Source organism: Phoca vitulina, unplaced genomic scaffold (assembly GCF_004348235.1).
Source record: "Phoca vitulina isolate PV1807 unplaced genomic scaffold, GSC_HSeal_1.0 scaffold27, whole genome shotgun sequence".
Lineage (NCBI taxonomy): Eukaryota > Metazoa > Chordata > Mammalia > Carnivora > Phocidae > Phoca > Phoca vitulina.
The window spans coordinates 16,303,402-16,317,453 of NW_022589730.1; the positions used below are offsets into that span (position 1 = coordinate 16,303,402).

Here is a 14,052-nt window from a genome sequence, read left to right on the forward strand (position 1 = left end):
ATAATGCGATAAGCCTGCACTTGCAAAGGAGGGTTCGAGAAAGCTCTTCTAGTAGGGAACAGTGTATCTCTTCAATAAATGGATTCTAATGCTGACTTGTCCTTGGTACAGAGGAGCCCTGCCAAGGTCAGGAGATTTGAGGGAGCTGTTCTTGTCTCTCAGAACACACAGAGGAAAAATAATTGCAGCGAAAACACAGGATCACATCTACTCTTAGGACATAAGCAATAAGCAAAGAAGTGACAGTCTAAGCGGGGTGGTTCTGAGAGTATCGCCTTTCCCTCCCTGCCTGAAATGACACCATTCGAGAAAGTTTCCCCTGGGTCGGGAAGACTGTTCTCATCTTCACGAGTGTCCCTTCCGAGGGTGAATCCTGGTGATAGGGCTTACCCCTTGATCCTTAGCTGCCGGGCTGACTTCAGCTGACACAGCTCAGGATCCAGTTCTTTGGACAGATACCAGGAGGGCCCCGGGAAGAGGACGGTGGTAGGATACTGATGACACATTTCGTGTCTCTCCCCAGGGCTGGCTCTGTGTACGTTGTGAGTCAACACGGTTTTAAAAGAAATTAGAAAGAAAACATCACATCTTTGTGGTTCTTTGACAATCAAAACAAGAGCAAGATAATCTCTTTACTGTTTCAAATGTGATTTCCCCAAATGAAGGAAATCTAAACATATGGCAAGAAGCTTTAAAATCTGTTCATGTGTGAATGTCATGATAAATTTGGAACCGGTGAGTGATACCAACCACCAGGCCACGTTCTCTGGAAATGGAAGGGAATCTCTCGAATTCAGTTTCTCCTTTTGTTGTGGAGCTGACTAAATCTGCCTGTGGGGGCCCCTTTCCTCCCAGATTGGCAATGAGATTTTGAAGAAAGAGCGCTACTTGCTAGGCTTAAATATACTGAAAGGGAGGTTAAAAACGAGGTAATGTGGACAACGTTAAATGCTACAGAACATCTCGTGACATGGGATGTCTGAATTCCAGTTCCATCTACTATATGACCTTGGCCAAGTCACTTGACCTCTCTAATGCTGTTTCCTCATCTATTAAGTGAGAAGGCTCATTCTCAGCTTATAAAACTGTTATTGATAACATTAGCAAAATATCTATGGTAAGGGCTAAAGAAATGGGAATTATTAAGTGAAAAGTAAGCCTCTACCTTCAGCCTGGCCCATGCAATGGTAAGGATAAGGGAATATGAGCTTCTAGTTGAAGCCTCTAGAAAGGCTGTAAGTCACTACAAGGATTCAGTAAGTGGCCTTCGGGAGGGAGAGTTAAAATTCCAGTCTGCCTTCACCAGTGAGCACACAAGCTCATTATCAAGCTGTTTGTTAATCTCTGCCACATCCTTTCACTTGGAATTGAAATAAGAGAACTACCTGCCCTTTGGACAATGTGCTTAAGTTTTTTATTGTGAATGGTAACAGGGTGGGGACTAGAATGTAATTGACAAATAGCTTATAGATGTAAAGAGCATTAATTGGAAGACTCGTTATGGACAGTTATTCACAGCAAACAAATTCAAAACAGAAGATGCTGCTTGAAAATCGTGAATTTAGTTAAGGTTGAAAGATACAAGAATAGTTAAGTGTTTTGCACAAAGGAAATCTTGTTGATGATCCAGTAGAATTGATGCCGGTAGAACATAGTCTCTTAAGGGTTTTGCTTTGCTTCGTTGAGAGAGGCCTATTGTCCTGGTTAGTTCACCTGGGGGTTCCTTCCCTCTCGTTGAGAACCTGGAGCAGAGAGTCCACCAACTTAAAAAATATTAAAAAGACGGAAGCAAACATAGTTAGCGATCCTGAGGTCTACTGCTAGAGGCAAATACATTCCCCACAAACCATCAGCATCACTTGGGAGCTTGTTAGAAAAGCAAATTCCTAGATCTACCCCAGACCTAGCGAATTGGAAACTCTGGGGGGTGGAGCGCTTTCAAAAATCCTCCAGGAGATTCTGAGCATGTCCATGCCGGAGAACCACAGCTGTCCCCCCAGGAGAGAGAGAGAAACTGACTTCCTCTTTCCGGAGCCAGTATATGTTTGGCTCTTTCTGATCTATTAGCCTACCTTGTATCCGGAGATGACTATTCAGGTCTATTTTGACCAAAGTTGGAAATTAAATGTATGATCGCCAGGAATTTGTTACTAAAGTGTCAGCGGGGTAGGAGGACTATTAGCGAATATGGAATCTTAATTCTTACTTTGCTTACTTTGGCTCATTGCACAAATCAAAGCCAGTTTATGAATCACATGATTGCACATTACGAAGCCACGACTGCAAGGGGTGGAACTGTGCAACTTGGGAACAGGAGCTAATTTGGATTTCTGCCAATTCTAAATTTATTGTGGTTTGCTCGTTGTGGCTTCTGTTCAAATTCAGACTGAAGAAAGAATGAGTAGTTGTAATGTTAAAATACGTCTTTGTTCCCGTACAGCACCCTTTATATGCTGAGATGAGAAAATGCCCTTCAACCAGACTGAGCTTATTATGCCTTCCAGGATTCTCTGGCCGTTCAGGTTCCCCATCGGCCAGACCCATTTGTTTCTAATAAAGGAATTACTGATAGTCTCAGGCCAGTTATTACCTGCTCTGTGTGGCTCAACTATTTTGACCAGGTGCTAATGAGGCCAGGGCCTGGGGTTCAATTCCCACACAGACCAATTAGTTTTGCTTTTCTCCATGTGCCCAGGGCTGCACTATTAAGGGTCACCAGCCTGCCTGAAGATGCCTCTATCCATCTTGCAATATGAGCCACTGGTTATAGAAGGGGCCGGCAGAGGAGGTGGGTGAGGATCCATGAAGCCCCCACATTGGCTCAAAATATTGAATCTGAGCTGTTTGGTTCAAGGAAATGGAGGTAAAGCTACAAGGACAAGAGGAGTTGGTAATCTAGGAAGATCAAGGACCTAGAGGCAGGAGGGAGGGGTCCATTATTAGGGCGGGGCTATATTTGAGGTGGGGGTGACTTCACTCTGCTCCTTCATAGCAACTGTCAAGGTAATCGGGGAATTTTTAGTTATTCTCGAGTACATGTTGCTGCTTTTCCTATACTTGGAACTTCCTTTGGAGCGTTTCACATATTAAGAAAGAAAACCTTTCTATTCTCTGTGCTGATTTGATGGGACAATGGGAGCCATCCCTTAAAAGTGAGGCAAACTCGTACATTTACTTCCTTTCCATAACATCCTCTCCAGTGCACTCCCTGGGCCCCTTTCTTCCTATCCACCAAATAAGAAAAAAACAAAGGCTGTAAAGAACCATGGTCTAGGTCCAAAACAAAAGGAACCCGAAGGCCAACTTCAACCTTCATTGAAACTCAAGACAATCCACAGCCACATCTAGAATTACGGATTAGGCCATGGGGCTGACTTGAACACTGTTTCATGTGATAGAAACCATTGGGTAAAAGTTCCATTAATTTTTTGTGATAAAGGTACAGTTAAAAGATGAAGGTTAACCTTGAAAATGATTGGCCATAATTGCTAATAATGTTTCAGAGCTCATTTGCTACAATATAGTAGTCTAGATTCAGTGCACATTTACACAAATCTTTTCTGAATTAAATAAATATCTTTGCCACCAAAACATAGGAAGATGCTCAGAGTTTCTGACTACAGCTCTGGAAGATTTGGCAACAGGGCTTCATGTTTTATTACTAAAATGGGAGAGGAGAGCATATGTGGATAGTTTTTAATTTTAAGAAATCCTTCAGCCTTTGAAAATTCCTGCTGGTACTTCTGGCAATGCTCGGCTAAGTTATTAAACTTCTTTCTAATGCTGAGCAATATATGGATTTCTAATAGAACCATTCTCTTGGTACTCCCTCTTTGTGAATAAGAGAACTGTAAGATGTTTTCAATTTGCATATCAACATTCTTTCACTAAGACGGAATTTCCAAAGCAAGAAGAGTGATAAACTCTTTTGGTCTATGCAACAACTACACTAACTGTTGAATTTTTTCATATCGCTGAGAAATATATCCAAAAGAACAGTACCAATGTGTGCAATAGTTCATTATTCAACTTAAGGTGGAATGAAATGCAGGGTGCCTGGGTGACTCAGTCAGCTGGGTGTGACTCAGTCAGCTGGGCGTCCAACTCTCTTGGTTTTGGCTCCGGTTGTGATCTTAGGGTCATGGGATTGAGACCCACAACAGGCTCTGTGCTCAGCGGGGAGGCTCCTTCCCAGTCTTGCTCCCCCCCCCCATGCAAACTCTCTCAAATAAATAAAATCTAAAAAAAAAAAAGGTGGAATGAAATGGGATGGGCCTCCTAAACTTATAAAAAGAAGAAAAACAAAACATAAAAAAAATAGTAGAAAATCGAGGCCTGATTATAAAAAGATGACTTGGTTTCTCCTGCGTCACATGAATACTGATAAATATTGTCACCTTGAAACACTCTCTGTGACTGCCCACTCAGTCCACCCCACACTACGACCACTCAGAGGTCTTTTTGGAGCTATTTCATAATTGGCTTCGCAGCTCACAGAATATTCTTCTAAATATGACAGGAAAACTTTGATTTTTAAGGAAGGAGCTGAATTTTTATTTTTAAAAAAAGATTTAGGGGCACCTGGGTGGCTCAGTCGGTTAAGCATCTGCCTTCAGCTCGGGTCATGATCCCAGAATCCTGCTCTCTCACTCACTCTCTCTCAAATAAATAAATAAAAACTAAAAAAAAAAAAAATTATTTATTTATTTGAGAGAGAGACAGACAGAGGGAGAGGGAATCTCAAGCATAATCCCCACTGAGCCCAGAGCCCGATGGGGAGCTCGATGGGGAGCTCGATCCCAGGACCCTGAGATCATGACCTGAGCCAAAATCAAGAGTCAGCCGCTTAACCAACTGAGCCACCCATGCGCCGCAGGAGCTGAATTTAAAAAAACAAAAAACAAAAACATTCCAAAGTTATACAGAGCAAGGGTTGAGAGAATAAAGCAACTCAAAGTGGATATTGGGGTTTCACTCAAAAAGGAAATGAGCTGGGAGTGTAAGTCCATTTCAGTGTTTGTAAAATTGCTTTTGGGGGTTTTGTGCTGGTGATCATCGTTACTCCTCAGACAAAGGAGAAGGCGCTGCTCTTGGATATCTACCCCCAGGAAGTCCATCAAGTCACCTGACAAAGAAAAGACCTCAGCCAGGGGCTGAGAAGTCCATCCCAAATTCCCGGAGCCCTCAGAGCCCTGTAATCCACCCACAAAGAAGGGAGCTGACCCCAATAATACAGGTGTGGGCAAGAGAATCACTCGGGGCTTTGTACGAAGTTGCTACTTATTTCTGTATTGGTGGGTTTAATCCAGATTTTCTTTCTGAATAATGGCTACTAGAGATTTTCTCCCTAGGTGCTTAATGCAACAAATGAACGTTCCATTTGTGTTTAGCATCGAGAATCCACAGTAGGCCAAAGCGCAGTGAAACATAGAGCCTCCCTCCAGAGAAGCCGGCTGAGGCTTGGGAAAGCCAGCCCTGAACCTCTGCAAAGGGGCCATCAATCAAAGAGTTAATCACCATGAAGGAGTGAAGGCGGCAGTTCCCCAAGCTCTGCGAGTGAAACACAATATTATTGTCAGAAACAGTGAGAAGTAAGGCCACTACTGGATCCTGCATCCTTCATATTTAAGATCCATGAGGACCCATCATTGCCCAGCAGACACTTCACATGTCCACGGAGCCCGCGTGGGCTCCTGCCCTTGCTCTCACCAGTGAAAAGCTATGTGAGAGAGAGGAATAAAATGTTCTTGAATCTTCCTCCTAAGACTGCTGTGAGCATGAACAGAGTGGAGGCAAACTGCTTTGCCCAGGACTTGGATTATGGTAATCACTCAATAGAAGTAGCTATCCTTAGTATTACTAGAGTTGTGATTATTATTTTTGCTTTTTATACAAATTTCATGGAAACTTCTTAAAGGTTAATGAGAATCACTTCATTTTCAGTTGCCTTGCTTTCCTCCTACAAATTTTATTCTCTCTTTCATCCCATTTACTGTCTTTGTATCTAAGCAGTGCCAGTTTGGAATAATTCTTTCTCCCTCTCTTCTACAAGACCATAGACAGGGCAGATCAGTTGATTAGATATGTTCACCAAATTTCAAAATACTAGTGTGAGACCCAAACTAGGTAATCTCAGAACAAATATAAAGAAGTGCTCTTTTGCATAAAAAGTAGCAAACCAGAGTGTTATCTCTCTCTCTCTTTTTTTAAGATTTTATTTATTTATTTGACAGAGAGAGAGAGCACAAGCAGGGGGAGCAGCAGAGGGAGAGGGAGAAGCGGGCTCCCGGCTGAGCAGGGAGCCTGATCCCAGGACGCTGGGATCATGACCCGAGCTGAAGGCAGACACTTAACCAACTGAGCCATCCAGGTGTCCCCACAGTGTTCTCTTCTAAAAGCATATGTGAATAATCCCTTCCACTAGTACTCATCAAAAACAAATGTAGAGTATGTTGCTGGAGGCAAGGGAAACAAAAGCATAAATGAACTATTAGGACTTCATCCACATAAAAAGCTTCTGCACAGTGAAGGAAACAATCAAGACAACTAAAAGGCAGGCTACAAATGGGAGATGATATTTGCAAATGGCATATCTGATAAAGGGCTAGTATCCAAAATCTATAAAGAATTTATCAAATTCAACACCCAAAAACAAATAATCCAGTTAAGAAATGGGCAGAAGGCATGAATAGATACTTTTCCAAAGAAGACATCCAGATGGCTGACAGACACATGAAAAGATGTTCAACATCACTCATCATCAGGGAAACACAAATCAAAACCACGATGAGATATCACTTCATACCTGTCAGAATGGCTAAAATTAACAACACAAGAAACAACAGGTATTGGTAAGGATATGAAGAAAGGGGAACCCTCTTGCATTGTTGGTGGGAATGCAAACTGGTGTAACCACTCCAGAAAACTATATGGAGATTCCTCAGAAAGTTAAAAATAGAGCTACCCTGCAATCCAGCAATTGCAGTACTAGGTATTTACTCAAAGGATACAAAAATATAGATTTGAAGGGACACATGCACCACGATGTTTATAGCAACATTATCAACAATGGCCAACTATGGAAAGAGCCCAAATGTCCATCAACAGATGAATGGCTGAAGAAGATGTGGTGTATATACATATATACACACAATGGAATATTACTCAGCCATCAAAAAGAATGAAATCTTGCCATTTGCAACAACGTGGATGGAGCTAGAGTGTATGATGCTAAGTGAAATAAATTAGTCAGGGAAAGACAAATACCATATGATTTCACTCATATGTGGAATTTAAGAAACAAAACAGATGAACACATGGGAAGGGAGGAAAAAGGAGAGAAACAAACCATAAGAGACTCTTAATGATAGAGAACAAACTGAGGGTTGCTGGAGGGAGGTGGGTGGGGGAGGGGCTAAATGGGGGATGGGGATTAAGGAGGGCATTTGTTGTGAGCGCTGGTGTTGTATGTAAGTGATGAATTACTGAGTTCTACTCCTGAAAGCAATATGGCACTGTATGTTAACTAACTAAAATTAAAACAAATAAACATAGGGATTGACTCAAATAATCTCTGGCCTCCCTTTCAAAATATTCTGGGAGGGCCTGTTGGATTAAAAAAAATCCCATCAATGCACAATCGCTAATCAGCATGACCACTGATTATACTCCTAAACTGGAGTTTGGAACCAATACCCCTTCAATTTGTTAAGAGGAAAAATCATCTATTATGTTGAAAGGAAATTACACAGGAAGTGTCTACTCATTTCTCAGCATGTATTGGTGTCAGCTTAATTAAGTGGTTCTGAAGGCTTGCACCGTAAACAATTTTATTCTTCTCTGCTCAAACCTAACCTCCTTCCAACTCTCCCCAAACACCCCACCCCCCACCCCACCCCACTCGCCCTCTCCCACCTGGTACGTTATACCTTTAGGTTTTGAACCTAGGATTTTAAAGTTGCTGTCATCCTGGTAATCCCAAGCAGATGGGGGAGATGACTGATGGCTTCTGGTCCCCTTTGCTTCTAGGAGGCTTAGCAAATTCCTTGCAGCTTCTTCCCACCGCACGTAGTCTTGCAGCTGCTGCAGCAGGCTCCTTCCCTCATAAACATATGGGGACTCTCCTGTGCTCTTTTTCCCCATTAAGTGCCCTGTGAAAACAAAACCAAAAACAGACTACCACCAACTGAACCCAGGGGAAGGAAAAAACAAGAAATTGCAAAGGACACCAATTAGGTTTGCCCTGCTTCCTCCGAAGTGCAGTATAAACAGCATTTTAGTATCAGACGTTAGTTCATAAATGACTCCCTGTTCAGAATGTGCAACCAGCTGGACACGACCTACAACCACAGCTCAGGAGCCCTAGGTTGGGTCCCTGCACCTCCGCTAACCAGCTAGGTGCCCTCTGCCAAGTGTTGAGCATCCCCAGTCCTCAATTTTCTCAACTCTACATTGAACCGGTTGGACTAGATGAAACCTAAGGAACCTTCCATATCTACAATGCTGCCACCAATTCTACTCCCAGCTGAATGATGGAGGTTAAACATCTAGGAGGTTGCTTCTAAATTGCTGCCGAAAAGAAGAGTCTTGATGCTTTTCTTCGTGTGATTAAAAAAGACGTTGGTTTCCTCTGGGCTCTAATACAAATGTACCAATGGAATTTTTCATTTAAACTTTCTTAGAATTTTAGCTGAGACTGAATCTAGGAACTGTCACCTAGAAATTCATTTGTTGAGTATGTAATGAAAAACAAGGTGAAAACAAGTTCTGAGCAATGCTTCTCAGCCACAGAAACGCAGAATTTTCTCCTAGATGTCTGAGAGGGTCAGTGAAAGACTACCCGTGGCTCCAGGGATGTGCACTTGCCATATAAATGAAGAAAAGTTGCCGTGTGGGAGGCCAGGCCACTAAAAATGCAGAAATTCATGTATGCAAGTGGGGATAGCCATGGTGTCAGAGTGGGTAGGGAGTCCAAGGTCTGCATTCTTAACACCTTAGCCCCTTGCTAAGAATATCCACAGTATCTTACTTTCTTCAGTGCTTTTTTCCCATCTCTCTGCAACTGGATTTTATAGTTCTTTTAAAATCCTAATACTAAAACTATGTTTGTTTGTTTTTTTAAATTTATTTATTTATTTGACACAGAGAGAGAAAGCGCGCATAAGCAGGGGGAGCGGCGGGCAGGAGAAGCAGGCTTCCCCGCGGAGCAAGGAGCCTGATGCGGGGATCGATCCCAGGACCCTGGGACCATGACCTGAGCGGAAGGCAGACGCTTAACCGACTGAGCCACCCAGGCGCCTCAAAGCTATGAGGCTTTTGATTTAAAGCTCACAAGGAAAACTCTCTGTGGCTCCAATGTTGTCTGGCATTAGATGTATTTAAGGCAAACTTCGTGGGAATAAGTTTCAACAGACCTCAGCCACTTAAAATGGCAAGAGCTCCGTCCACCAACAGAGAAACCCTCCCCCTGACTTTATTGTTGGTGTGTCTTTACGGGACATTTCATTTGATCTATTCCACAAGAAGTTCAATGCAAGTGCGACTTGCCAAAGGTAACCCACGTATAAGCAAAGATTCTAGGATTAAAATCAGCTCACAGACCAGACTCTACTATGTTATATTGCTTGGAAGTGTCTTTGAACGTCCTAAAAATATAAGGCAGGTAGAAATCACTCTGGGGTCTGGAAATAAGGGTAAGGTCTACAAACGGCTTCCTAATGTTATCAAAAGGAATAGGGATCATGTATCAGTGTATCATGACTCATTATGTGACTCAGAAAAGTTAATTCTGTGAGTATCGGGGTGCCTTAAAATGAGGTCTTACTGCACTGCAGTGTGAGCACCTGTCATTTATGACATGACACCTCACACAATTTCAAGACCTGACTGAGGACACGGTCCCACCTGAAGGATTGGAATCTTGAAGGATTGGCTCCTCCATTATCTGCTTGGTCAGGTTGGTACCCAGATATCCATGAAATCACCTGGCTTTTAGTCATAACAGTGATTATGGGGCGCAACTTCCCAGGAAGCAATGAAGCATTTGGCTTTATTTGTGTGGAGGAAATTGAATCATGATAATGGGAAAGCAGGATTAGAACCTGATGCTCCAGGAATGACCTTGGTCACTCTTATCCCCCCTCACTGCTCTCATCTAGTTAGGATGCTAGAAATGAGGAAGGTGCTATGGCCAACGAAGCAGAGGGACAATGGAGATGTTTTTACAAATAAGAACTCCATTTTTGTCATGCCTGAATAATTTGGTGGACTTTTGTAGAACGGGGAGATAAAGTAATCCACCATTCTATGATTGATTTAATATAGTTCCTCGTGACAGCGTACAGATCTGCATATTTGGTGGGTGGGTGGTGTTCAGACTCCCACCCCCAGATCCAGAGACTGGTCATTAAGGGAAGGAAGTGCACCATCTCTAACATCCCAGAGAACCCACTGCCTGGGTCCTATTTCACTTTGGAGCTGGTACTACCAACCAAATAATCGTCTCCATGGCAACACGGATGCTCTGCCCACTTCCACTTCTCCCATCATTTGTTATGTGTCTGTATCATAGCAATAGAGATCTCAGCCTAGACAAAAGACAGGCCCTTGAAAAAAATAAAACCTTGCCCCGAAGTAAAATAAATAAATAAATAAAAGCTTTTGTCCCTTTTAATCACGTAAAAATACCACTACCACAGCAGGCTTGAAACATAAATGAATTTTCTTAACTCAAAATTTGAAGATCGCTCCAACTTAGGAAAATCTCCATTAAGACACAGAGTGTTGAGCACTTCTGAGAGCTAGTTTTTCTGGAGTGATCCTTAAACTACATTTCACAGTCTCTGGGGCAGCACTCCCACAGAGAGCCATTCTGCCGCTGAACAGTGGTGTTTCAGAATTCAACCTTCCAGGACATTCGTGACCTCAGTGTGAGAGCCACGACCAGGAGCATTTCATGGGAACAGAGGGGACAGTTAGCACTAGTAGTGCTGACCTGTATTCTCATACTTATATTTTGCACAAACAAAACATTTCCAGAAACATCAAGCCAGATAAGAATTTAAGTTTTCCATCTGTTAACTTGCTTTCCATTGCCACACCATGCTTCTCTCAGCTGCAAGAAGCAATTCCCTTAACAAACCTGCAAATTTGTGCTGACAGCTTCCTCATGGACAGCAATATGTAGCTTTAGTTTGATATAATTAAAACTAAACTGCACGTCTTCAGTGATTGAGGAGGACAGGCATTTCCTTAGGAGAGTGGAAAGCTAAATTTAAAATCTAACAACATCGTTCCTGCTTATGAGCGCTCAGATTCCCAGAGAGCACATCTCTCCAAAGCAAACTTTGTCTAGATCACATGTTATTTTAGACCCAACTGTGATTTTCTACTTCACCTCCCTCTGTCTCTTGTTCTCCATCAACTCTGCAAAGCTGGCCAAGAGAGGAAAAGGGAAAAGAGTGCTTCCAAGAACACATAGGAAAATAAGAAAATTGGGGGGTGCCACCGGTTAGTGTGCTCTTGGATTAGGAATGCCCGAGTGCCACCATGCAGGGTGTTTCGAGGCCAGACCCCCTAAGCACCCGGGGGACAGGTGCACTGGGGAACTATAGCAACCAGCGTGGGCTTGCATCAGAACAACGTGATTCTAGGGGCCCAGATGACTCTCTCGTCCTGCTTTTGGCCTCTAAGGGTTGCCTCATAATAAGCCTTTTAGTCCAAAAATATGAATGAGCGAAATGAAGTTGGAAATCTGGGACTTTCATTCTACTTTTCCAGCCCCCTGGCTGGTGGCCGGACTGGACAATGGCCACTAGGTCTAAATTCCCAGAAATCCTTTTAAAGCATGAATTCTAGGTTCGGCTTTGGAATACCTTCCAAATACCCTTCTCTCTTTGAGGGTGGGGTTTTTCATCTTCACCCATCCCAGCCTCTCCTCTATGTGTTCCCGGTGTCCCCTCAGAAATCACAAATACCTTCATCCCTGGGACCTCAGGGACTCGGCAAAGGGTTCTTTTAGCCACAATGAAGACTACCCTGGTGGCAGCCCCGAGTTCTGGATTTCTCTGACAGAGGATATGCAACACAGAGGAGCTGAGGACGTGACCGGTCAGCCTCACCTCTTCCCATAAATGCGTCCCTATCCTCACACCATCTGTGACTCGGCTGGTGTTTGGATTAGCATCTTTTTCCAACACACCCTCCCCGACTATGAGTAGATGGCTAAGGAAATAGTGGAACGCACACCACCCGCACCACCACCCCTTAAATCTCTCTGGGATCGACCAGCTTCTGGGGAAGAGTTGGGGCCGTGGTAGCAGCTACCTGGGGAAGCTTCGGAGGAAGCTGGAAGCTTTGCGTTGGCCAGACAGAGGCTATGCTGGGCGCTGGGGAGAGCCCCGGAGTGACGCTGGGTGGGCGCGAGGTGGCGGGGCCGCTACCCTCCCGCCAGTTGCGGGAAAGCTGTGGGGTCTCGCCCGGCTGCCCGCCCCCCGGAGGGCGCCCTCCCCACCGCCGCTGGGGTTCCGGGGCCCGGCCGGCGCGCCTCCCAGCCCGGGCATGGAGGCCAGGACGTGTGGACAGAGGGAAGGGGGAAGGAGCTAGGGGAGGCCGCAGATCCAGAGAGCCGGAGGACGGCGGGGGCTCGGGGACGGAGAGGCCGGGATCTGCGTGGGGAGCGGGCGCCCGGAGCCTGCGAGAGGGAAGGAGGGCGGGCAGGGGAGAGGGAAGGCGGGGGAGAGGAAATCGCCGCAGTGGCGGAAGGACCGAGGGAGCTCAGGGGAGCCCCAGACAAGGGGCGGCATTCCGGGCGCGCTCGCTGAGCAGCCGGGACCCCAGGACGGGCTCCCACACCTGTGGCTTTGCGCGGCGCTCGGGGCGCAGCCCGCGTCCGGCTCCCGGCGGTCGGAATCCCGGGGCTCCGGGACGCGCTCGGGGACCCGGCTCCGCACGTCGTTCAAGGACAGAACCGTGCGAGACAAGGCTACCATCAGGCAGATGAAAGGAGTGTGGGGTAGGTGAGAGGGCAGGTTGGCTTGTCGGGAGAGCCGCCTGGGGGGCCGGGGGAAGAGGGAGGGGAGCGGGAAAGGGCCACCCGCGCAGCCTGAGGCTGCTCGGGGACCGACGGCTTCCCAGGACGGGCAAGGGGGTGGGGAGGGCTGCGGCGTGGAGCCGGGGCGAGCGGAGCGGAAAGGGTCCCGCCGAGGACTGGAGCGCGCGGGACACTCACCCACCGCCCAGTGGTTGCCGCGCGGGTACATCTTGTCCAGCACGGTCCCTGCGGCCGCGGACACCGGGGCGGCCGGCCCCCGGGGCGCCTGGCAGAGGACCAGCGCCAGCAGGACGAGAGGGAGCTCGCGGCCGCGCATGGTCCCGGCGGGAAGCCCCTGGAGCGCGCGGCGAGGCGGGCGGGGTGCGCTCTCCCCACGGAGCGGTGGCGCGAGGACCCGGACTCGGAGAGCGCCGCCGCCGCCGCCTCCACGGGGCCCCGACTTTATACGGCAGCCCGGGCGGGGGGGCGGGGAGGGCGGGGGGCTCTTCTCCCGCGGCCCCGAGCGCTCTGACGTCTCCCTGCAGCGAGCCGGGGCGTTGGGACAGCAGTCCCCGAAAATCATCCATCTTCCGGCCGAGGGAGGGACAGGCTGCGCACACTGCCCCTCTCGACCTGCCCGCGTAATCCTGTCCGCCCGGGCCGCCCACGTTGGATTAATTCTGCCCATCCTCGACGCCTCCGCTCCAGCACGACTTCACCCCGGGGTTCTGCAGGGCGAGCTGCCTTCGGATCCTGCAAGGGGCAGCCGAGACCCCGCGGCCGGATCCCAGGGGTGGGCCAGCGGGGGGGGCGGCGGGGGGAGCACAGAGGAAGGACGCTTTCAGGCGGGGCTTTGCTGGAGGGGGTTGGAACCAGGAACGCCCTCCGTGGACCACACTCCCCCCTCGAGGTCCCAGTCCACAGAACCCCAGACCCTCGCCTCCCTCTTGCAGAGCCCCCTTCTCACCACCACCACCAGTAATACCCACATCCCTCCTCTGAAAGGGCATCTCAGAGATGCC

The 14,052-nt window shown here is 46.9% G+C and overlaps 1 protein-coding gene across 2 annotated transcripts; it reads right to left on the reverse strand.

Annotated features, from left to right (window-relative positions):
- Window positions 1-1,409: 1,409 nt before the first annotated feature.
- GRP (gastrin releasing peptide) lies at window positions 1,410-13,445 on the reverse strand. Of its 2 annotated transcripts, none has more exons than XM_032422814.1 (3): window positions 13,229-13,445; window positions 7,929-8,150; window positions 1,410-1,763 (listed from the first exon to the last, which is right to left on the reverse strand). In XM_032422814.1, the coding sequence occupies exons 1-3, from the start codon at window positions 13,365-13,367 to the stop codon at window positions 1,705-1,707; spliced, it is 420 nt and encodes a 139-aa protein (XP_032278705.1). In that variant the 5' UTR covers window positions 13,368-13,445; the 3' UTR covers window positions 1,410-1,704. The 2 variants fall into 2 exon arrangements, with proteins under 2 accessions (XP_032278705.1, XP_032278704.1); XM_032422813.1 differs by having other exon boundaries at window positions 7,915-8,150.
- Window positions 13,446-14,052: the final 607 nt, after the last annotated feature.

Coding starts and splice junctions, on each gene's coding strand:
- GRP (XM_032422813.1), bottom strand. CDS start 13,367: ATGCGCGGCCGCGAGCTCCCTCTCGTCCTGCTGGCGCTGGTCCTCTGC. Junction 8,151..13,228: donor CGGCAACCACTGGGCGGTGG/GTGAGTGTCCCG, acceptor TTGTTTTCACAG/GGCACTTAATGGGGAAAAAG. Junction 1,764..7,914: donor CTAAAGGTATAACGTACCAG/GTGGGAGAGGGC, acceptor ATATTTTTTAAG/TTGGTGGACTCTCTGCTCCA.